The 25,654-nt window shown below is 31.8% G+C and overlaps 1 protein-coding gene across 1 annotated transcript; it reads left to right on the top strand.

Moving 5' to 3' along the window:
- Positions 1-10,929: 10,929 nt before the first annotated feature.
- LOC133676765 (aquaporin PIP2-2-like) lies at positions 10,930-12,545 on the top strand. Its single transcript, XM_062098498.1, has 4 exons — positions 10,930-11,338; positions 11,432-11,727; positions 11,833-11,973; positions 12,104-12,545. The coding sequence occupies exons 1-4, from the start codon at positions 11,038-11,040 to the stop codon at positions 12,221-12,223; spliced, it is 858 nt and encodes a 285-aa protein (XP_061954482.1). The 5' UTR covers positions 10,930-11,037; the 3' UTR covers positions 12,224-12,545.
- Positions 12,546-25,654: the final 13,109 nt, after the last annotated feature.

The following is a 25,654-nucleotide window of genomic DNA, read 5'->3' as shown; positions in this document are numbered from 1 at the left end:
ATTTCTAAAAAAATTCTAAATTAATATATGAATATTATTAAGATGAAAATTTGATGTTTTGTTAATTTATAGAGTTTTTTAAATTTTTCTATATATAGTAAGCTATTCTTTTTTTTTTAGTGTGGTTGTTTGTTAGATAGAAACAAAACTATGTAAGTCACATGATAGAGAGCTAACACTATAGGCATAACAATCCTCCTATTTTAAATATCAATTTAGAAGATTTCTCATCGATAGTTCATGTGAATTACTATTGGAGACCAAATAATTGAACAGCTTATGGTTTGTGATAATCCAACCTTTAAAAAATTATTCAAATCCGAAGAAAATCAGATCTAATGATAATAAACTTCTAAATAACTCTAGATATATTTAATGGGATCCTATGAACTCCCAAATAATTTTATTTTATAATTTCCGTTACCTATATGATATTCGAAAACCCAAAACATTATATAAATCACTTGAAAGCCTTGTAATCTGTCAACTTTGGATACAAAGTTTTTGGGTTTAAAAATTAATCTACAAGAATTTTTTGAGACTTATTAATTCACATTTAATTTTTCACATGTTAATGTTTGATGTTTAAGTATATGTGTTGAACAACAATTCCAACAAAGTCCAATTTCATTTTAAATTTAATCTGAAATATGTCAATTAATTATATCATAAAATGTTGGTTTTACACCCTCTAATAATGAATCATCGAGCAATTTACTGCAATTAAGGTGCAAGTTCCAAACAAGATGAGTGAGAAATTATAAATACCTGCCATTTCCCTGTAGCATCGGGGGCGACTTTTCTGGATCATCTTAATGCTGATTGCTGTGAAGACAATTATCCAAACTCACTAATGTCAATCTGATCACCATAACTAGAACTCTATGTGAATTATACCACTTAATTTGCCCCGACTCTCGATACGCTTTGCTTTGTGCTGTTTATTTGTTTTTCGATATATTATTAACACGCACAATTGGAAGCCAAAGAGGCAGCCGAGGATTAAAAGGGAGCCCAGATCAGATTAGACAAAATAGACCTGAAACATTTTAAAACCTTGAAGCCATGCCATCCCTGGTATATTTGATGGCAAGTTTAAAGTAGATTCCATTTATGTTAAAATTTTATTAAAAATTATTCGTTTATATAAGTTATTTAAAATTGAGCTTTAATATAATTAAAATCATGGGTAAATAAGAAATTCATCTTAAAAACTCTTGATTGATATGTTTTTTGTAAAATCCAAAATCTTTTATCCCGTGAAAAAAAAATACAAGAATAACTTATGGTTTTTTTAGTGGAAAGTCAAAAGATTATAAATAAACCTAACAAAATGATATGGATTTAACTTACATGCATGCACTTAGCTTGGCTCGAGCACCTTAGATTGATTTTGGGGTTCGGGGTTAATTTTTGTTAATTTATTTTTATCTTGAATTTAATTTATTATAAAATAATTATTTAACTCATCAAAAATTATTTTTTTTTAGCTTCTTGTTTTGTTCAATCTAACCCATAATCTAATTATTTTTCTTGAGAAGAGTTTCTTTAAACCTAAACATTTTTTTCAGTTCAAAAACATGAGATTTATACCCAAAATTTTTAGGTTAATTCTGACTTAATGGAGAGTAATCAAAGCTAATAATAAATAGTAGGAATTAATTCTAATAATTACTATAATTAATTACGTATACCCCCGGGCGGACCGACTGCATCTCCTCCTTGCCATCCTCCATGTACCGGTAATGAAGCTCACTGCTGCTCATGGGAGGAGGTCGAGTAACTTAAAGTCTCATTTTATCTCTCGATTTCTCTTCTCTCTCGTTGATTGCTGTTACTGTTCGTTGTTATGGAGAAGAGGGACGAGCTGAGTTCTCAGTGAGAAGCGTGGGTTGCCGGTGAAAGGTTTGATTTCAACTGAAAATAGTGGAGAAGGGTTTTGCAAAAGAGATCGACAATGGAAGGAGTTAAACCAATGGTGACTGAGCGCTTTTGTTGGTTGTGTCGTCGTCGTTGATGTGTCACTGATAATATGGTGGTTTGTGGTTGGTCAACAGCGGAGAGGGTGACTAGTTGTAGCCTTGTAGGGTGCGAATAGGGGAGAGAGGGGTTGTCACCAAATTTTCTCTATAGTGTTATAGTTTATATGAATATTGGTGTTATTATCATTTTATAAATAATAATTATTGAGGAGAGAATTAGACAAACTTTTCTTATCTTTTTCAATCATACAAAATCTTTTTCACTAGAATAAAAATTGATTTTTATTCTTTCAAAATTAAACTAAGCAACTTCACACAAAAATTGCCATATTCTCAGTTGATCATCATATGAAACATTACATTAGTGAACTACTGGACAACCGACCAAAACATGTAAGTCATTCATGGTTAAAAGAAATCCTAAAATATCACTTTCATATAGGAATAAGTAAAAAAATTGAAAAACTAATTAAATAAAAAAAACTGAAAAAAAAATAATTAAAAAAAAATCAGGTTAAAACCGAGCCAAACTGATTTAAACTGGTTTTTATTTAAAAAACTGAACCGAATTAAAACTGGTCGGTTTGAATCGATTTCTATTTAAATTCAGTTTAATTATTTATTTTTAATAAAAATCCAACCTGCTTTCGCATATTATTTTTAGCACAAATGCGTAACAACTGGCTCAACATAATCCAAGAATTTCTCCAATTTTTAGCTTTTCCTTTTTAGTGTTGTTTTCTAATCGGGATAGTGATCGATTAGTGATAGGCAGTGGAATTTTTTTTTTTTTTATTTAATATAGTTATCTAGACCGGTGTCACTCGATTAATTCCAGAAAAGTTTTTAATTCTTAATCAATCGTTGGTGGCTGCTCTTCGGGGTCCATGCAACGTGGCATGAGGTGAGTGGTTAGGAGAATCAACGGTGATAAGATTGTTTGGCCTGAGCTGGATGGACGGTGGTGGTAAAGGGGTGAAGGTATTTGGACGGTTGGTCACGCCACCATCGTCATGATACACAAACAGTCATGACCTGTTTCGGCAGATGCAGAAATTATAAGCATAGAACAGTCATGTGGTTAATTTTTAGCCACATATTTCTTGCTGGATTGCAACGACGTCGCATTATCTCAGTATGCAGCCGGAAGGAAAGAAGACTCGTGTGTTTTTATTAGAAGAGTAATATATAAAATTAAGAATATGACACTCATTATAAAGTTTAAGTTTTTTTAATGGAATTTAAACTCAACTATATTTATATTCTAGGTCCTAAGGAATGGATTTTTTTTGTGATTTGATCGAAAATCCATTAGGGTTATGATATATTTTTTATGTATTCCTTATTTAGAAAGGACTTATTTGTTTTTACATTTTAAAAATATTTTTTTTGATTTAAATTTTTTTTTATTTTTTTATTTGCTTCAAACTAATATTTTTTGGTGTTTTTAGATCATTTTGATATGTTGATATTAATAATTATTTTTAAAAATAAAAAAAAATATTATTTTAATATATTTTCGGAGTGAAAATACACTTTAAAAAACTACCGCAATTACACTCACAAACAACCCAAAAACTATCTATTATGTATTGCGAGCTTATTAGATAAATTATATACTAAAATTGAGAGTTTTCTAAATTGTATGGATGCTAATTAGAATGGATTTCTTCCTTTAAGATCATAAATGGATTTCTTACTCCAAGGAGTGAATGTAGGTCTTGACTTGCTTTTTTAAATTATTTTTTTAAATATTAAATTAATATTTTAATGTTTTTTTTAGTGGATTTAATAGGTAGATGTTAAAAATAAAAATAAAATTTTTTAAAAGCATTATTTTAATGTATTTTTAATTGAAAAATATTTTTAAAAAGTATTATGCATCGCATTACTAAACACACATCTAATATTATATTTGATGTGGTTATTTTATGTGATATGTGCAATGTAATTAATAGATTTTAAAAATTATTTATATTTCAAACAGTTAAAAAAATACATAGGAAGTAAAAGCTTAAAAATAATGCTTTTGAGGTGTTTTCTTGAACGTGGAGGCACTAAATCCACGGGGCTGCGAAGATCATTTAATGTTATATCACAAATGAGCATATAAAGAAAACAAAAATTAAATACCCATACACCTTCAAAAAGCGTGGAGGATTAATTAATTAATTAATTAATTAATTAACTAAGGACTGTATTTTTGCATTGAGTAAAGATTTTGCAATAGACTCAATGTTTGTAAGAATATAACTATAGTTTATTGAGAAACTTAAACAAATTTATGGACAGAGTCATTAAGGTTGGAGTAAAATTGCTAGTTCTGTATCGAAATGAACATTGTAGACAAAACTCGACTTTGATTGCATAAGAATGTGTAAAATCTGCTGAAGATAGTGTCTTTTACTATTCTTGCATAATTTCATGAAAGTTTCGGGAAAATGGTAAAAGTTAGAAAATTATTTGGAAATGGAATAGTTTAATCACAATCGAGTGTTTCAAATTCTATTTTTTATTTAAATTAATTAACATGTATAAAATTCAACTCAAAATTTTAAAAGATTTAATAATAAAAAAATGAGATTCAATATAAAAATAGAAAAAAATAATGAAGAAAAAATAAAAAAAATAGGTTATCAAGAAGTCTGTTTTGAACATATTTGATATCATTAAAAAGGTTTTGATGAGACGATTCTAACTGTATATTAAAATACCATAAAATAAGTGATAATTGATTAGAAGTTTTATTTGGAGCTAATTTAGGGTTAATTATAATTTCATTTGGTTGTCTTTCAATTTATAGTTAGAATTATCTCATTAAAATCTTTCTAACTCTATTAAGCGTGTTGAAAACAATTATAACTCTCTTTTTTTTTGTCTTCCCCTATTTCTCCCTACCTTCAGATCACCTCATCTCCTTCAAAAAATTTGAATTAATTTTTATTGAGATTAATTAATTTGCAAATGACATGTATTTTGAAATATGACTAAATAATCACTATTGTATATAAACGAAATTCAAATTCATGATTGTGTTTCAACTATTTATATTTGTCAAATTATAACAATAGCTAAGGAATCAGTGTTTTATTATGAACTGCACAGTGCAGTCCACAATAAAACGCTGAGAAGTCTTTTTTTTTTTTTTCTTTATTTTAAGCTGTTTTTTTTTTTTTGCTTTTTTTAAGCTGTTTTTTTCTTTGTTTTTTTTAATAAATATTTTTTTGTTTAATTTTTTTTGTTAATGTTAATTTTTTTTCTATTTAGTTATCAAACTTTCATAACACGGGTTCCGGGTTTGACGAGTTAACCCGGATTTTTTTTCTGGTTTTCCTTTTTTTTTTTGCTTTTTTGCTTTTTTTTTTCTTTTTTTAAGCTGTTTTTTTCTTTGTTTTTTTTAATGAATATTATTTTGTTTATTTTTTTGTTTAATTTTTTTGTTAACGTTAATTTTTTTTCTATTTAGTTATCAAACTTTCATAACACTGGTTACGGGTTTAACAGGTTAACCCTGATTGTTTTCTGATTTTCTTTTTAATTAATTATTTTTTTGAGTGCAATCCACAGTGAAACGCTGAGCTGTTTTTTTTTTTTTTGCCTTTTGCTTTGTTTTTTTAAACAATTTTTTTTCTTTTCTTTTTTTGCCTTTTTCTTTGTTTTTTTAAGTTGTTTTTTTTCTTTATTTTTTTTAATAAATTTTTTTTTTGTTAATGTTAAATTTTTTTTCCATTTAGTTATCAAACTTTCATTACTCAGTGTTTCACTGTGCAAGTCCACAGTGAAACGCTGAGCAGTCTTCTTCTTTTTTTTTTATTTTTTTTATTTTTTTCCATTTTTTTTGTTTTTTTTTTGTTTTGTTTTATTTTGTTTTTGTTTTTTTTCTATGTCTTTATGCGTTTTTTTTTTGCTTTTTTCTTTGTGTATTTTTCTTTTAATGAATTTTTTTGTTTAATTTAGTTTATTAATGTTAAATTTTTTATTTAGTTATCAGATTTTCATAACACGGATCTCGGGTTTGACGAGTTAACCTGGTTTGACGAGTTAACCTGAATTTTTTTTCTTTTCTTTTTAATTAATAACATAAATTAAAACTGTTTAGTGTTTCACTGTGCAGTCCACAGTGAAACGCTAAGCTATTTCTTTTGTTTTTAATTTTTTTTTGCAAGTCCACAGTGAAACGCTGAGCAGTCTTCTTCTTTCTTTTTTTTTTCTTTTTTTCTGTTTTTCTTTTTTTTTCTTTTTTTTCTTTTATTTTTTTTCTATGTCTTTATGCTTTTTTTTTTTTTGCTTTTTTTCTTTGTGTATTTTTCTTATAATGAATTTTTTTGTTTAATTTAGTTTATTAATGCTATATTTTTATTTAGTTATTAGATTTTCATAACACGGATCCCGAGTTTGACGGGTTAACTTGGTTTGACGAGTTAACCCGAATTTTTTTTCTTTTTTTTTTAATTAATAACATATACTAAAACTGTTCAGTGTTTCACTGTGCAGTTCACAATGAAACGCTAAGCTTTTTTTTTTGTTTTTAATTTTTTTTGTTTTTTTATTATTTTTTGCTTTTTATGTCATTATGGGTTTTTTTTTTTGCTTTTTTTCTTTGTGTTTTTTTTCTTTTAATGAATTTTTTTAGTTTAGTTTAGTTTGTTAATGTTAATTTTTTTTAGTTATCATACTTTCATGACACGGATCCCGGGTTTGACGGGTTAACCTAATTTGACGAGATATCCTGGAATTTCTCTTTGCTTTTTTTAAAGTTTGACGAGTTAACCCGGAATTTATTTTTTGTTTTGTTTAGTTTTTTAATGTTAAATTTCTTTCTATTTAATTATCAGACTTTTATGACATGTATCCTGGTCTTGACGGGTTAACCCGTCAATTTTTTTTTCTATTTAGTTATCAAACTTTCATGACGCAAATCCCAGGTTTGACGGGTTAACTTGGTTTGAAGGGTTAACTCAGTTAATTCAGAATTTTTTCTTTTTCTTCATTAGTTTTTTTCTTCCTGTTGGTTTTTTTCTTTCTTTTAATTAATCTATTTAATTATCACATTTTTATGACACGATCTTGCAGCTAGATCCACATTCAAGACTCTTTGGTCCGGTGTTGTAGCCAGACTCACTTAAACTTGAGTCATGTAAGTTTAATATTATTATTAATATTATAAATATTACTCTTGCGTCAAGCGTTGCAGCTAAACCAAAGGCTCTTAGACATATCTTTGCAGAAAGACCCAACACTCTTAAATCTTAGCCCCTTTTGATATTTTTTATGCAAGAAAAAAAATTTAACCTGTGGCGTGTGCCTTTTTTTTTTCTCTTTTCCTTTTTAAGCCTTTTACTGTGGATTACATAATACAGTTCACAGTGAAAAAGCTGATGCCTTTAGTTTTTTTTTTAATTATTTTTTTAATTTAGTTTCTTAATATTAAATTTTTTCTATTTAATTATCAGACTTTCATGACATGAATCCCAGGTTTGATGGGTTAACCCAGTTTATTCAGATTTTTTTCTTTTTCTTCATTAGTTTTTTTCTTCCTGTAGGTTTTTTTTCTCTTTGCTTTTTCCTTTTTAATTAATCTTTTTTTTAATTTATTTCATTAATAATAAATCATTTTTCTATTTAGTTATCACACTTTCATGACACGAATTCCAGGTTTGATGGGTTAACCAGGTTGATTCAGATTTTTTTTCTTTTTCCTCATTAGTTTTGTTCTTCCGATTTCATCTTTTAATATTGCATGCAGTCCACAGTGAAAAGGCTAAAACCTTTAGTTTTTTGTTTTTTATGCCTTTCACTATTCATGACACGGATTTCAGGTTTGACGGGTTAACCCAGTTAATTTAGATTTTTTTCTTTTTCTTCATTAGTTTTTTCCTTATTATATTTTTTTCTTTTATTGTTTCTTTTTATTTAATATTTTTTTATTTAATTTATTTCATCAATATTAAATTTTTTTCTATTTAGTTATCGACTGATGCTTTTAGTTTTTCTTTTAGTTTTTTTGCTGTTTTTATGCCTTTAACTGTGGACTGCACACTGTAGTCCACAGTGAAAAGGTTGATGTCTTTTTGTTTGTTTTTTTCTTTTTAATTAATTTTTTTCGTTTAATTTAGTTTGTTAATGTTCATTTTTTTTTTCTATTTAGTTATCAAATTTTCATAACATGGATCCCGGGTTTGACGGGTTAGCCCAGTTAATTTTGTGTTAACCCGTCAATTTTTTTTTTCTATTTAGTTATAAACTTTCACGACATGAATCCAAGGTTTGATGGGTTATCCTGGTTTGAAGGGTTAATCCAGTTAATTCAGATTTTTTTCTTTTTCTTCATTAATTTTTTTCTTCCTTTTGGTTTTTTTCTTTTTAATTAATCTATTTAATTATCATACTTTTATGACATGACCTTACAACCAGACCCACATCTAAGACTATTGGGTCTGGTATTGCAGTCAGACCCATTTAAACTTGGATCATGCAAGTTTAATATTATTATTAATATTATAAATATTACTCTTGAGTTAGACGTTGCAGCCACACCCAAGACTTTTATATATAGCTTTGCAAAAAGACCTAATACTTTTAAATCTTAACTTTTTTTGATATTTTTTATGTAAAAACCATTAACTCGTAGCATTGCGCGGGTCATATAACTAGTAATTTTCTCAACTATATCATTCTTTCAATTTTTTTTTTTATCAAAATGTGTTATTGTTTTTTAATAAAATTCTAAAGAAATATGGGAATGTAGTTCAACACTAGTGGACAACCGACCAAATATAGTAATAAGTGGTTAAAAGACAAACAAGATCTCTCATGTTAAAGGACAGAGTTTTCCATGATTATCACATTCTGAAACGTGGCAAAATAACATCCAGGAATGTTTCCCGTACTAATTTCTTTTTTCCTGAAAATGTTCCTTTTCAACTGGGGGAGTGACGGATTAGTGATAAGCACAGAAATTTGATTCTTAAGCAATGATTGATGGCTGCAATGTGGGGTCAATATAACGTGGCATGAATTGAGTGGATGGGGCAATCAACGTGGCTGGAGAGAGTTGGACGGACGGTCGAGGTGAAATGGATTATTGTATATGGTCGGTTTGCTGACAACGTCATGATTCATAATAAGCATGTGATTTTCACCGGTGGCTGGACGGCAACAACGCCGGTTTGTTTGGAGAAAGGAAACAAGGCGAGGGCAGGTAATTCCGTTCTTGCTTTGGAGAAATCAATCAAGTCTCTTGAATGTTGATGACTGATCATCAGATTTTAATTGTATTGATTTAAGGGACATTTTTTTAATGATTTTCCAGGAGATTAACAGTCGACCACTCTTGTCGTATTGAACTCGAACAGAGCGTTTCGAGGCATGAAATGAAAGAGAGGATTTCATTATTGGCCGGATCAACTTGAATGTGTTAAGGTCGCGATTCATTATTTTAGCCATTAAATTGATGGTGAGCCCATTAATAATACAGTAATATATTATATTATTCACCCGCCTGGTGAGATCATTTTCTTTTAAATTAAAGAATTATGTCGGCGCTGATAATGTAATTTTTAGTAGGAAAAAAATTTAAAATTCATTTAATGTAATTTGATCAACTTGTCAATTTAAAAAATAACTTGAATTATTAATAAAAATATAATTTAACTCAACATAAATATTTAATATCATTTTTTTTACAAATATTAAGACGATAACTTATTATATCAATTTGGATTAAATTACCACTTCACATGTCAGGTCATCAAATCATAATAATCTCATAAAATATAAATAAAAAAAATTATGAAACTTAATTTTCAATAAACTCAATATTTAAGGATGAAAATAAAAAAAAATCAATTAAAAAATAATAAAAGAATGACCCGAGTGAACTTAAGTTAACTTGCCAAGTTCGCGATTCAGATCATATAATTGAGATAATCCAATATAAAGCAAATTGAAACAAGTAATGAAACTTAATCATCAATAAATCTAATATTGAATGATGCAACTGAAATTAAAAAATAGATTAAAAAGAGAAATAAAAAATGACTCAAGTCAATTCATGTTAACCTACCAAACTCGTGACTTGAGTCATGAGATGGAAATAACTTTCTAGAAAGTAAACCGAAATAAATAACGAAGCTCAATTTTTAATTAACCCAATGTTGAAGAATGAAATTGAGAAAAAAAGTTATTACAAAAATAAAAAGAAAAAACTCGAGTCAATCAGTTAAACCCGTGATCCGGATTATAAGACTAGGACAACATAAAAAAAATAAATTGAAAAAAAATATAAATTCTAGTCCTTAAAAAATCTAATGTTGAAAGATAGAATTGAAATTAAAGGGAAAAAAAAACATGGATTGGGGAAAAAAAACTAAAAGAAAAAAATACTACTAAAATGAATAGTATTATACGAGGAGAAGTACAATAATAATTTAAATATTATTAAAATTTAAATTTTAATGAAAAAGTTTTTTTATATACATATTTCATTTTTATTATTGTGGTAGATTCAACATGATAAATTGGGTTTTCACCATATCAATATGCAAACATTAAAGGAATTTGAAATAAAATGTAGTTTAAATTTGAAGTCACTAGGTCTCCGATCCGGTTTCACCAACTATTTAGTGTTGATGGAATCGATAACATTGTTCATGCCTTTCTGATTGAGAAAGAAAAGAAAATTACACCGTAAAAGTTGGGTCATTTATTTCATGGTCAAAAGTGATTATCTCTTGGAAATTCAATCCGACAGGTTATGTAGTAAAAACCCATGTGAAGCTCGAAGAATTGAGTGGAGGCTGGAACCATCTTGACAGCAGGCCGGAAAAAGCACACCCATGAAGTCCAACGTGGGGTCACGGAAAGTTTAAGAAATCATAGATTGTGAGGTGGGGCGGCGAAGCTAAGTTAATTTAACACTCACTCCTCTCCAACACATCGCATGCATAAATAGCACAGCATTTCTCCACACTTCCACCACAAAACATTTTGTTAGTGAATTATATTACCAACCATACCGCTTTAGCTTCGTCTCTCACCAAACTCATCAACAGCTATGGGCAAGGACATTGAAGTTGGAGGCGAATTCAGTGCCAAGGACTATCATGACCCTCCGCCAGCGCCATTGATCGATGCTGAGGAAATAACCCAGTGGTCTTTTTATCGGGCTATTATTGCTGAGTTCGTTGCCACGCTCTTGTTTCTGTACATCACTGTTTTGACCGTGATAGGTTACAAGAGCCAGACTGACGTTAATAAAAACGGTGATGAATGTGGTGGGGTTGGCATTCTTGGCATCGCTTGGGCCTTTGGTGGCATGATTTTTATTCTTGTTTACTGCACTGCTGGTATCTCAGGTCAGTAATGGAAATAATATAATCACGTATAGCTGAATTGTTTTTCTATCATCTCTTGAAATGGGACCGATGGATTTGCTAAAAATTATGCAGGTGGACATATTAACCCGGCTGTGACTTTCGGTTTGTTCTTGGCTAGGAAGGTCTCCTTGGTGCGTGCCATTCTATACATGGTGGCTCAGTGCCTGGGGGCCATATGTGGATGTGGACTTGTGAAAGCATTCCAAAAGTCTTATTACACAAACTACGGTGGTGGAGCCAATGGACTTGCTAACGGATACAGCAAGGGAACTGGGTTAGGTGCTGAGATCATCGGCACCTTTGTTCTTGTCTACACTGTTTTCTCTGCTACCGACCCCAAGAGGAATGCAAGGGATTCTCATGTTCCTGTTCGTGCTCCATGCCCCTCTGTCTATAAAATCAAAATTAGAAATTCTCATAGTAATAAATCCAGGTTATCAACTGGTTTTCACTAATTTCCTTTCCAACTATAGGTACTGGCACCACTTCCCATTGGATTTGCTGTCTTCATGGTTCACTTGGCCACTATTCCAATCACCGGTACTGGTATCAACCCTGCTAGGAGCTTCGGAGCTGCGGTGATCTACAACAAGGAAAAGGCATGGGATGACCATGTGCGTGGCTAATTCCCAGTAATATATATATATATATATATATATATATATATATATATATATTTCCTAATTAGTTTCATATTTGGTGTAACATATTTGTGCTCATGTAAATTTTATGTTGTTGCTTCAGTGGATTTTCTGGGTTGGACCTTTCATTGGTGCTGCAATTGCTGCATTATATCACCAGTTCATCTTGAGAGCAGCTGCTGTTAAATCCCTTGGATCCTTCCGGAGCTCTCCCAACATATAATATTTCCGTTCAGTTATGGAGCGTACGCCAAAGATTCAACTAGTCCAAAAGGATCTGGGACTGGCCAATATGTACATTATTCAGTCCAGGTCTAAGATATCAACGTTATGTCATGGTTGTGTCCTTGGGCACTTGTTTTATTTATGCTCAAATATTTTCACCTTCTCTGTCCTTGAGTTTTTCTTTTTGGTCAATATGTAGTCAATATGTAGTGTTGATGAATCAATCAGCAAGTGCTCTGTGTTAGTCTTGAATAATTTCGATCCCTCTAATCTCTTCTCTTGATATCAGGGAAGGAAATTCACGACTCACTGTTTTACTACTGGGCTCACTGGTTGCATCACTCACATATTACTACAGACTGCAGTGTTTGCCAACAGTAATTGGGGTTTTATAAAATAATTAAAATTGGAAGGATATAAAATTATGGCATTTACTATAGATCTACACTCTATAACATTATCCGTGGATCCAGATACAATGGCATTATAGATTCAATGCGGACTCGCACAAGTGTCTGCTATGGAGGTCGAAATTATGAACTTACCCTCTATTTGTTCGAGAGCTATAAGAATGCTTAGTAATTTTTGTGCTTTCTAAAAAAGTGTAATTTAGATTCTTCAATAATTGCTTGCCATTTGGACTTTATCGTCCCCCCCCCCCCAACCCCCCTCTCTCTCTTATCTAAGTTAAGCTTTTCCTCTATCTATGCATCAAGAAAAGAAAATCATATTACCTCTCTCTCTTTCGAGCTCGTTGTCATGAATAAAAGGATAAATTCTTTTTTTTTTAAGAGACAACTGCCCATAGCAAAAATATAATCAAGGAGGGTAATTATCTATGTCCATTGATGGATAAATATTTTTTAGTGTCATAAAAAATAAATTTTGATTTCAAATATTTATTTAGAAGGTCTAAAGACACGATAATAACTCATTCACAAATAAAAAGGACTTGCGTCCATACCCAATATTTCTAAGTTGGGTAGAATGTCAAACCCAAATGACATGGGTTTAACTTGCTTTCAGGCCCCAATATCTTGGGGCATGACTACAAGTCGAGTCTAAGTGGATATAGGTTTGACAAGCTATCAGACTTAGTGTCTTTAGGCTTGGTTACGAGCTTAGATCGACATTGGGCTTAACTGTTTGCTAAGCCCAATTGTGCATGAGTTTGACTTGCTATTAGACCCAGCTCTTAGACTCAACTATTTGCCAAGATTAAGCGGACATGGGCTTGGCAAGGTACCAGACCCACTGCCTTTGGGTTTGACATCGTGCTAAGCCTAATTGAGAATGAGTCTGATATATTGCCAAACCTAACGCTTTTGGCCTAGGTTACGTGTCGAGCCTAAGTAGATATGTGTCTGGCAAGTTGCCAGACCCAATGCCTTTGAACTAGGTTATGCATTGAGCCCAAGCATATATGTGCTTGACAAGCTGTCAGACCCGACATCCTTAAACTTGACTATATGCCAAGCTTAAGCAAACATGGGTCTAACGAACTGCCATGCCCATCACCATTAGGCTTGGCATCGTGCCTAGCTCAAGAGAGTATGGGTTTGGTGAGCTACCAGACCCAACACCCTTGGGCTAGGCTAATTGGACATGAATCTAGCAAACTACCAGATCTATAGTCCTTAGGCTTGGCTACGCACCAAGTTCAATTGGGTATGGGTCTGGCGACCTTCTCGACACATTGACTTGGGGCTTAGCTGCATGTCAAGCTAAATTAATCATGGGTCTAATGTATTGCCAAACCTATCGACCGTGGGCTTGACATTGTGCCTAGCACAAAGGGATAAAGGCCTTGAGATCATTATAGGCCACATATTGGGCTATAAGGCTCAATTTGTTTATTCTCTAGACAGTTTTGCTTTTAAATCCCAGAGCATTTATCATTAAAAAAAAAAACAAACACTCTTGTTCTAGGAATCTAATTATCTCATTTATTGCCATCTCTTTCTTAAACATTATTGACTTTATCGTCCAAGGGTCCCTAAACCCCATTAAAAATGATTGTTTTTGCAGTTGTTAGGCCTTCTACCTCCAATCATCCACTTCTTAATCTCTAGAGAATGAAATATTTATATGAACATATGATTACTCATTGTCCGAACACCAAAAAACTTCATTCTTAAGCATACTAGATTTTAGAACATCATCACTTGGTGCTGTCTGTGAGAATTGATAAAAAAACTATCAACTTTTTTCTAGGTTTGGTTCTTAACCTTCCTGAGCTAATCTATGGTAGACAATCAAGATATACTTAGGATGGGACGTGTCACGGACCTCCTTATAATCACTGGCAAATCTAATACATCAGAGCTTTAACAATTATTTAATCAGGTCTAACTCCTCACTGAGGCAGTATTGGTCACTCAAGGCCAAAATCAAGGCCAACAACCTTGACGAGTCTTCGCACACAAGGTAGCACCCTTAGTCCTAACTTCTCAACCACTAGTTGCCTTCTCAGATAGGAGACAATTACATTATCTAGAGGAGGCTATAACAACATGAAATCTTTACAACTTTTTGAGCCTTGATCTTAGAGGAAATTAGGTATTTTTTTTTCTTAATAACACCTTTCATATAAAATTTAAGTCTATTCCATAAAATTTCAGTAGAGTCTCATTTGTTTGGGTCCTTTAACAGTTCTTTATTTTTTTAGAATAACTATTCATTAAGCCTAAGGGATTACAGATTTCACAACACATCATCTCATACTCATTACAATCTAAATGGTAGGCTTAAATAATAAGCTACTAGATAGTATAAAAAAACCTGCAACATACAATGTTTCTAAGAAATTTTCCATAAAAAAAGAAATTTGCTGATAAAAAAAGAGAGACCCAGCACCATAACAAGATAAGAATCAACAACATAAAAAGCGATATCAACAGCCTGTTTTTGTTTTGTGCTTTGTGTTAGATTGGACACCTTGTTTTAGATTTGGTTCCTCATTCAACCATTGTCAGCTAATCCTTTTAGCTTAATATGTTTTCTTTATTGGCTTTGATGTATGTCTTCAGGGAGTTTGTCCTTTTTTGTAAATCATGTATATGAACTTGCTAGTTCTCCAGCCTTTTATATTTTTTGATCTGACAAACACACACACACACACTTACTTTTCATCAAAAAAAGAAATTTTCCATAAAAACATCCAGTAGAAATCAAAGCATAACCACTATAGGCAATATTAATTGACTTTCACTATCATACATCAAACCATCCATATATTATCTATATGCATACCAACATTCTCTTGTCAATTTCATGCTTAAATGTCTCATCAATATTTATAACCATTACTCCAGTCATTATCCTTTTCTTTCTTTAATACAAATCCTTTACCTTGTTTGCCATTTCTATTATTGCATTATTATCAACATCTTATTCATGCATGTGAACTACTATCAACAAACATGTCGTATGTTCAATTGTTTTTAGCATTTGAAAGTTATTCCTTATACTTGAAAACACAATATATACACATGGTCATCATAGGCACATTCCTTTGAGCTTTCACAATAAACCATTCTGGTTTATACTAGTTGTAGCTCCAACCCTTTTCCTTTTATTACCTTCTACATATATAGGATTTACCATACCATAACATGTATACTTAATACTTTGGTTATTTATTACCTTACATGTATGCCTTTTCATCATATTAAAATCTATTCTTTGTCTGTATACTGTAACCCTTCTTTTCCCCGTATTCAGAGTTGCCTTAACGACCCACTATCATCCATTTTTGAACTACCATAGCTATTCCTTATTTTGATGTACTTGAACTATCATAATAGTCCATAATTCTTAATGTATATCTTTGCCTTCACTGACCTAAACTTATACTTATTTTTTTATCGTAACATTCTTGGAATTCCTTCTATACAACTACCTGAACAATTGTCATCAACCTATTTCCTACAGATTTATTTAGTACAGGCTTTGTTTGTCCCCCATCCTAATTAGACCTTTTGTATAATCTACATTTGTCCTTTTTTTAAATTCATTATCAAAACCCACTAACATTTACGTCATATTGGGTTGTTCAGCTGCTCATATTAACAACCTATTGGTTCATCAAAATGCCACCAAACTTATTCTAAGTGTGCTATCATACATTCATCAATCATCATGAAAATGGCTTGTCAAAACTACCACCAAGTCCATTATAAATGAACCATCTAATAATCATTTATCACATCACATTAGGGTCATCAAATTAGCCACCATGTATTTTTCCCATTTCGTATCTAAACACTCTGTCAAACAACGCCAAGTTCAGGTCTGAACATGTTGTCGCAACATACTTTATTTCAGCCATGATTACCATTCACTCTTCATTTCAGCCTATACTCAACCGTCATTTACACTCCGTTTTAGCCTATACATGGCTACCTTTTACTTTTCCATTTTGCTTAATTTTGAAAGTTCATGCTCTCATGACTGGCTAATCAAATAAATTCTTAATTTTGGTATCACATATATCATTAATCTCCACCTCTTATAAGAGTAATCATTATGTCGGTCATTAGTGACCACTGATACCAATAATCCCTACCTCATAACAGACTAATCAATTATGTCGGCCAATAATAACCATTAATGCCATTAGTCTCCATCTCGTGGTAGACTAATCAATTTTATCGGTCATCAATAACCGCTGATGCCATTAGTTCCCACCTTATGATAGACTAATCAATTTTACTAATATATCCTCAACATCACTTTTTCCCCCTTTCTTGCTTTTTTTTAGGTTTTCTAATGAAAACAAACCATTGCCTTCCTAACCATCCATTTTGAATACCAACAAAACCTTTCAACTTCAAATATCCTTTTTGACTATTATGTGCAATATTGCACTTTAACTTTTTATTTAATTATTCTCTTCATAACATATATCAATTTCACAATAATATGACAATAAGTAAGCAACAATTCAATAAAGAAAACATATGTAGGCTTTTTTAAAAAAGAGGGTTTTAAGCACCTACCTTGAGCCTGTGTACGTGTTGCTCCTACTCATTGATGTAGTCCTATCCTCGCAGCCTCCTCTATTCCACCAGGGAATTATTATCAACAATGCAACCAACATCATAATTTCAATTCAATTCTTATTTAACTATTATTTTCAAACCAATAGCAATGAAAATACTTAAACTTCGATACACACATATAGTTTCCATGTCCATACTTATGTTATCAATTCAAATGTTAAAACCCTCAATCAAAAGCAATTCCAAGCAAAGATTAGAAATTGACTAATCCTGGTCGGTTTAGTCCGCCCAACCCTGAACATTGTTTGATGTTTTAATCATAAATAAAGTTTTAGAACTCAAGTTTAGGTGTGATTTGTCTATATGGAAATCTAATACATAAATATACAACCTTTATAAATAAAACAAAATCCAAAACTTTCATTTACAAGCCCAAAACCATCCACTACAGTGGCATACAAAATCTATCTAATACAATGTCTGTTTAGATCTTTCCTCGGTCTTTGGCTCATATCTAAAGTTATATGATTCTAAATTAATCAAGACTAGTTTTATTAGAAATCTAACATCAATATCTACAAATTTCATGAAGAAACCTACTTTAAATTCCATCGTTTTCAAGTTCTAACTTCAACTAGAAGTTGGTTAATAAAATTATCAAAATTTTAGCTACATGAAAGATAAGTTTGACAAGCAAACTAGATGTTCACATGCATCACAACATCATTGAAAGCTATCTTCTTACATGTTTTTTCAAAACATTCAAAGTGTTATTATTAATGCAACTTAACAACATCTTCTACCATAACATAATTACTTCATCAATCTAAAACAACCATTTCATTCCATCTTATACTTAGTTTTAAGTAATTTCTATTTCAAGAGGAATATAAGTTCCTTTCATAATTTTCATGAAATTAGTTCCATGACCATATTAAATATGCCAACAACAACATAATTTAAACACAAATAACACAACAATACTACAAAGTCTATATCTATTTCCTTAGTGCTGGCCAAAATCCCTACCATGGTAATCAAAGTTCCTTTTTTTTTTTCCTTTTTATGAGTTTTTTCAACTAAATCATTCTTAAAATACCCCATATAACACAAATTAACACAACCATCATAACAATTTAAAACAACCAATCAAGTTCTTCCTAAACCTACACTAGGCCAAAACTTCAATTTTATAATCCAAGGATTTTCTTTTCAATTTCTTACAATTAATCACTTACCCAATCCTTTTTCATTCTCAACAACACCATTCAAATGATATTACACATCAATAACACAGTTCCTTCAAACCATAAGTTCCATAACCAACATAATAGAGATTTTCATGTAAAAACTTAATTAAACTTCATCAAAGGTTAAAAAATCATCTCACATCTTTATCACAACAATTCAAGGCAATTCTTCAAGTTTATCAAGCCTTTCCTTCCTTCCTTGCTTTGCAAACTCTTCACTTCTCTCTCTAAATCAACACTTTAACTCTTAAACTCACCCTTTTCTCTCTCATTTTCCTTGTTTCTCTTTGATTTCTTGTTAGAAATCACTTAAACCTCACCCTCTACAAGTTTTCTTCATAAATTCTCCATGGATTCAAGCTCCCCCTTTCTCTCTCTTTTTTCTCCTCTTTATACCATAGTTGGTCGGACTTCTAGTGATAAAGGGAGGAGGAATATTCAATTTATTTACAGGTTTTCCATTCATCTATACCTCTTTGGATTTTTCCCATAGACTACCTGATCTTCTTAAATTGAGTCCTTTCCAAATACCAAGTGACTTGAAATTTTAAACCAAGGTAGAATAGTATGTTAGAAGACTCCTTGAAAACTATCAGTATGATCTAACAATGGGATTAAGAGCTCTGCAGTTTCGTGCACAACTGGTCAGTTTATGATTTTTCATCAAAAATCTAAATTTTCTTATTCAATCCTTATATAAATCATATAAATTATTCCTCTAAACCCTAGAGATCATTTTATTACTTAAAAATATATTTATTTTATATTTTACACTTTATTTCTTTATTGAACTTATTACAGTTTCACAATAATGTTATTGATTTTTAATTGATGCTCACACCATCATTTTTTTCCATTTTGAACCATCATTTATTATCTTTTATTACTTACTACCACACTAATTACTTGAAATATTTTTCTCATTTTTCCTTATTTTTATTTATTTTTTCTATACATTGAAACATGTTACCGGTTTAGCCAATATTATAAGTTTGAATCCAAATTTCATAATTCTATTTCCAACTTCACAAATAAAAATTTATTTATAGAGGTCATCCTCTCCTTTACATATTATTTTTATTTTTATATTTTTTAAATTCTTCTATCCATCAAAACTCATTACCTGTTTCGTCGTTGTTATGAATTTTAATCTAAAATCTACAATTCTTGTAGGAACCCTATCCATACTTTTATATTTATTCATGAAGACCATTATCTCCATTTCTCATCATAATCCCTATTATTTATATTGCTTACTCATTTTTCTTTTAATCTCGAGTTTCTATTACTCGTTGGGGGTATTGTTACCTTTGATCTTATGTTTATGTGGGGGTTTACATTTCCAATCTAAATGATCTTTTAGTCTATCTAAAGGTTTTTCTTGCTAATGTAAAGCTCTAGAACCTAGTGTTCATTCCATATGTGATCCCTCTATCCATTGTGGGATAAAAATTAGCTATTAATCCCTTCGTTCCATGTTAGAATTCTCCAGCTCCCCAAAGCCTAGTAGACAAAAGTATAGAAAAAGTTTAGGTAGCAAATACATCCAGGTAGAGGTTTACAACCTTCATAAGATAAAAAGGGTCATATTAGTCAAAGTGATTCTCACACACCCCATCCTTAAGGAGTATATTTCCACAAAGATGACTTTGAATAATTATGATGGTCTAGCAGATCTATGAGAACATGTTTAAAATATACATAACAACCTTGAGTTAGTCATCCAAAAAAGTGATGTTATGTGTAAAATTCCTCCCTATAACTTTTAGGGCTCAGCATGAGCCTAGTACAACAACCTAGAGTCGGGTTGTATCACAGGTTTTAGTAACCTCTATGTTAAACTTGTTTTAGCATCAACATACCAGCTAAGAGGAGCTCTATAAAACTTTTTAGCATTACTCAATCAGAAAGGGAATCCATCAAATAATATTTGAAGAGGTTCATTAAATAAATGCTCAACGTGAAGGAACTAATTGCGTTAATAGCCTTAGAGGCCTTGATTAGTGGAGTAAGGGAATGTTCTTTGTGGAAGGACTTGTATACCTTACCAGACAAAAGGCTATTGAAGGTGAAACAAGTTATAGAGAATCATATATTAGTGGAAAAGGCCAGTAAGTTGAGCATGAGTCTTCTTATTATTACTAGGAGGTTTAGGATGTGAAACCTTTCAAATAGAATCACTCTCTTAGCAAAAATAATAGTTTCAAGAAAAATAAGAAAAAAGGCCAATTAAGGATCGCATAATATAACCTGAAAAATACATAACCCCGTTAAATGCCACCGTCACTTAAGTCTTTACATCTATTATGAGGAAATATTTCATTCAGTATCCACCCTTTATGAAAGAATCTCCACACGCATGCTCCTTTAAATTTTTTTGCTTATTACGTAAGAACAAATGGCATGATAATGAGGATTACTTCATGTTGAAAAAAGAGATTAAGTGGCTTATACTAAGGGTTATCTTAAAAAGTTTGTATAGGGGCATGTCCACATTTAAAAGGTTATCATGGCATTTAAAGGGTTATTTTAAGAAGATAGAGAAGAGCCTAGTCGACTTATTCAAATCCTGTCTAAGATCAATTTGATTTTAAAGGGCACCTCGATAGGGGGAGATACTTCCTGTAGTAAGAGGAAGTATGAAAAATAGGTTCTGACAACGAATCGTAATAAAATCTATGACACGAGCCTATCATTTTCACTCTAGAATATAGAGAGCGGGTAACTTACCTCCATGAGGATGCACTGGTAATTTTGATAGTTCTAGCTAATCATTAGGTCTATAGGGTATTGGTGGATGATGTAACTTAGTTAAAATCCTATATAGAGATGCAATATCCTAGATAGGGATAAATTCCTCGAGACTAACTCCTGTGAAGACCCTTTTGATTAGGATTGAAGGGTTAAAAATGCTAATGGAAGGCACCCTAGAGATCACAGTCACAATCAACACTTATCTTAAGTGTCTGACTCTTCAACATGTCTTCATAGTGATAGATATGGCTATAGCCTACAACGCCATAATAGGAAGGTCTTTTTAGTACAAGATTAGTGTAACCATTAACATTTGATATTTGGTCTTTAAAATTCCCTACTTCGAAAGGGGTGACTATTGTGATAGGAAATTAAAGGGCCTCTAAGCATTGTGCCTCTACATGTTTGGAAGGAAAAAAGTCTTTGGTTTTAGCCAACAAAGTTCTTTGAAGGAAAGGTTGGAGATCATAATCGAGGCCATAAAGTAGTTTAAAAAATATATTTAAGGGGGAAAGAGGGAGTTGTCATTAAGATAGGCTCTACGTTGGAACCAAATCAATAGTAATTATTGAAAGATTTCCTCCTCACTTATAAGTTTGATTTTGCTTTCAGAACTTTATATATAAAAGGGATCAATTTGGAAATAGTTGATCACAAACTTTATGTTAATCATACTTCCTCTCTTATCCCATTTAAAAAAAGAAGAAATTTCTATAGGGGAAAACAATAGGCAAAAACTGTAAAAACGAATAAACTTTTGGCTGTTGGGTTCATTCATGAGGTCATGTATTCTAATTGGTTGGCTAATATGGTCATTGTGAAAAATGATAGCTTTCTCCCTTCAAAGATAGACAAATTGGTGGACTCTACAATACATTTTGAGTTTTTAAGTTTTTTGAATGCTAATTCAGAGCACTATCAAATCCCTATACATTCAAAAGATAAGGAAAAAATTTTTTTCATTACTAAAGGAGGGACTTTTTGTTATTAGGCAATGCTTTTTGGATTGAAAAACACATAAGCTACTTATTAACATATGTTTAACAATATATTCATTAACCAATTTGGGAGAATATCAATAACTTTGAATAGACATTAGAATGCTACAAAGCTTTTGAAGAGCTCAAAGTGTATCTTTCCTTTACTAATATCTTGTCATAACCACTGGAAAGTGAGAGTATGTTCCTCTACCTAGTGATTTCTATTCAGACAATTAGTGCAGTGTTGGTCAAAGAAGAAGAGGTGTCCAACATCAAGTCTACTATTCTAGTTAAGCTCTCTAATATATAGAAATAAGGTACTTAAAAGTGAAGGAAATGGTCTTAGTTTTAGCATATGCTAGCAGGAAGCTAAAGCCATACTTCTAAACTCATCAGATTACAATGCTAACAGAGCAACCTCTATAACATATTCTCCACAAGCTGGACATGTTTAGATGGCTAGTGAGGTGGGTAATTGAGTTAGGAGAATATGGACTCCTGTACCAGTCAAGTCTAGCTTTTAAAAGGCAAGCCTTATCAAACTTCATAATTGAATATTCTTTCGAGAAAAATATTCAAGAAAAGCCTTTACGAATAATTGAGCAGTTGATCCCTTTAAACAAAGATGAGGTCCTACTAGAATCTATATAATTGATCCCACCTTGGGAATTGTATGTTGATGAATCTTCTAATCCTGAAGGAAATGGTTTTGAGACGATGCTTGTAGGTCTCAACAAGCAAGTTTTTTAGTATTAGATTCGTTTTGAATTCTCAACAACCAATAATATGTCAGAATATGAAGTTCTCCTGATAGGTTTAGGTATGGAAAAAGCCTTGAAGGCCTTCCCTCTTTATATCCACATTGACTCCCAGTTGGTAGCAGGACAATACCAAGTGGAATTTGAAACTAGAGAACCCTCTTTGATGAAACATTTGTAAAAAGTCCAAGTTTAGCTTTCTAAGAAAGATAAAGGCAAAGAAATATCAATTTACTGTATTCGAAGAAAAGAGATGACAATGTGAATCTCTTATCAAAACCAGCAAGCTCCAATTCAGATGAACTCATTTTGGATATATGGATTGAAATTTTGAAAAAACCAAGAATAGAGGAAAGGCTAGAGGCCACCCTAATTGCCTTAGAGAATGATTGGAGAACTTCTTTAGGGATTATCTGCTAATTACAGAGTTTCCCCTTGAAAACAAATGAGGCCATTCATCTAACTAGATGAGCAATATGGTATTGTTTGGTAAAAAGGGTCTTATAAAGACAATTTGCACTAGCTCCTTTTTTAAAGTGTTTGTCTCATGGAAAAAGCACTTTTCACGGAAAATCCATGGGGGAATCTATGGTTTATACACCGGTTCTAGAGCTCTTGCTACTCAAGTCACCAAGATAGATTCTAGTGGCCAGCTGTCTTAAACGATGCTACTAATTTGGTGAAAAGATGTGATCAATGTTAGAAATTTGCATCGGTCTCTAGACAACCCTCTTGCCCTAAAGAATGATTAGAGAACTTCTTTAGGGATTATCTGCTAATTACAGAGTTGCCCTTTGAAAACAAATGAGGCCATTCATCTAATTGGATGAACAATATGGTATTGTTTGGTAAAAAGGCTATTATATGGACAATTTGCCCTACCTCCTTTTTTAAAGTGTTTGTCTCATGAAAAAGCACTTTTCACGGGAAATCCATGAGGGAATCTATGGTTTATACACTGGTTCTAGAGCTCTTGCTACTCAAGTCACCAAGATAGATTCTAGTGGCCAGCTGTCTTAAGCGATGCTACTAATTTTGTGAAAAGATGTGATCAATGTCAGAAATTTGTATCGGTCTCTAGACAACCCTCTGTAGAGTTGACAACCATATCTTTCTTATGGCCCTTTGCCTAGTAGGGGATGGATATATTGGGTCCTTTCCCAAATACCATAAGGAACAAATAGTTTATTTTGATAGTTATGGACTACTTCACCAAATAGATGAAAGCAGACATTTTGGTAGATATCACCACTAACAAGGTCATCTTCTTCTTGTGGAAGAACATCATTTGCAGATTTTGAATTCTCAAAATCTTGATCACTAATAATAAGACACAATTTAATAGTTATAAGATGAAAGAGTAATGTTAAAGGCTTCACATTGACCATTGACTTTCCTCAGTGTCTCACCCTTAGACAAATGACCAGGCTGAACTTACTAACAAGGTCTTACTCAATGGACTTAAGAAAAAGATAACAGAAGCCAAGTTAAAGTGGGCATCACTACTCAACGAGATTCTATGGGCCTATATGACTATTTATAAGACATATACTAGAGAAAATCTATTTCTCGTCACCTATGGAATTAAGGCTTAAATCCCAGCTGAGGTTGGGTACGCAAGTCATTGAGTTGACTATTATACAGAAGGCAATGAACAAAGCTTTAAGGCCAATCTAGATTTCTTGGAAGAGTCTCGATTGACCATGGAAATAAAAAATGAGGTTTATTGACATAGAACTGCCCAATACCATAATGCTAGAGTCAAGAATAAAAGATTTGAGTTTGGGAATTTGGTGTTGAGAAAGTTAAAATCTATGAGCAATATAGCGAGCAAAGGCAAGTTGGGCCTAAAATGGGATGGTTCATTCAAAGTTGCAAGGGTGGTAAAGGCAAATATTTACCAATTAAAAGATATGGAAGGGAAGATTCTCCCTCACGCTTGATACTTTAATCATTTGAAAATGTACCATGGTTAACGAGAATAAGAATATAAATTTATAATATATGTATATTAAACATTGCATAATATGTTTTCATTCTCTCCAAATGATTTCTAAAGGCCTCTCAAGAATTCACCAAGGATTGATCTCAAATCCCTTTTTCTCTAGTGCAATCTTGGACTGGCATATTCTCTAGGTGATGACTAAGGGTCTCTCACCAATTCACTAGATTTGATCTCCTATTCTCTAGTACATTCTCGGACTGACACATTCTCTAGTTGATATCTAAGGGCCTATCACCAATTCACTAGAGGTTAATCTTATATCCTTTATTCTACGGTGCAGTCTTAGATTAGCTTAGTCTCTAGGTAATGCCTAAGAGCCTCACATTCTCCAAGTGCTACCTAAAGGTCTCTCATAAATTTTTTAGGGGTTGAATTTGAATCTCCCATTCTCTAGTACGGTCTCAAACTAACACATTCTTCAGGTGATGCCTAAGGCCTTTCACCAATTCATAAAGGTTAATCTCAGATCCCTTATTCTCTAGTGCAATTCTAAATTGACATATTCTCTTAGCAACGCTTAAGGTCCTCTCACAAGTTTAATACTCCCATGGATGGCTAGATTAAAGAAACAAGAATTCTTAAATTACAACCATAAAATAATTAGGTATACCTGCAACCTAGATTTCCTCTCAATTCCGAGTAGGGTCTGAGTTCCACTTACTAATGATAGTTAAAGTCA

Source organism: Populus nigra, chromosome 17 (genome assembly GCF_951802175.1).
Source record: "Populus nigra chromosome 17, ddPopNigr1.1, whole genome shotgun sequence".
In the NCBI taxonomy this organism is placed as follows: domain Eukaryota; kingdom Viridiplantae; phylum Streptophyta; class Magnoliopsida; order Malpighiales; family Salicaceae; genus Populus; species Populus nigra.
Note: the sequence above shows the minus strand (reverse complement) of the source record. Positions and strands in the feature narration are given on the sequence as shown.

What these genes read in the sequence shown, in the direction of transcription:
- LOC133676765 (XM_062098498.1), top strand. Translation starts at nt 11,038, where the DNA reads ATGGGCAAGGACATTGAAGTTGGAGGCGAATTCAGTGCCAAGGACTAT. An exon ending in CTGCACTGCTGGTATCTCAG is followed by an intron (nt 11,339 to 11,431) that starts GTCAGTAATGGA and finishes AAAATTATGCAG; the next exon opens with GTGGACATATTAACCCGGCT. An exon ending in CAAGGGATTCTCATGTTCCT is followed by an intron (nt 11,728 to 11,832) that starts GTTCGTGCTCCA and finishes TTCCAACTATAG; the next exon opens with GTACTGGCACCACTTCCCAT.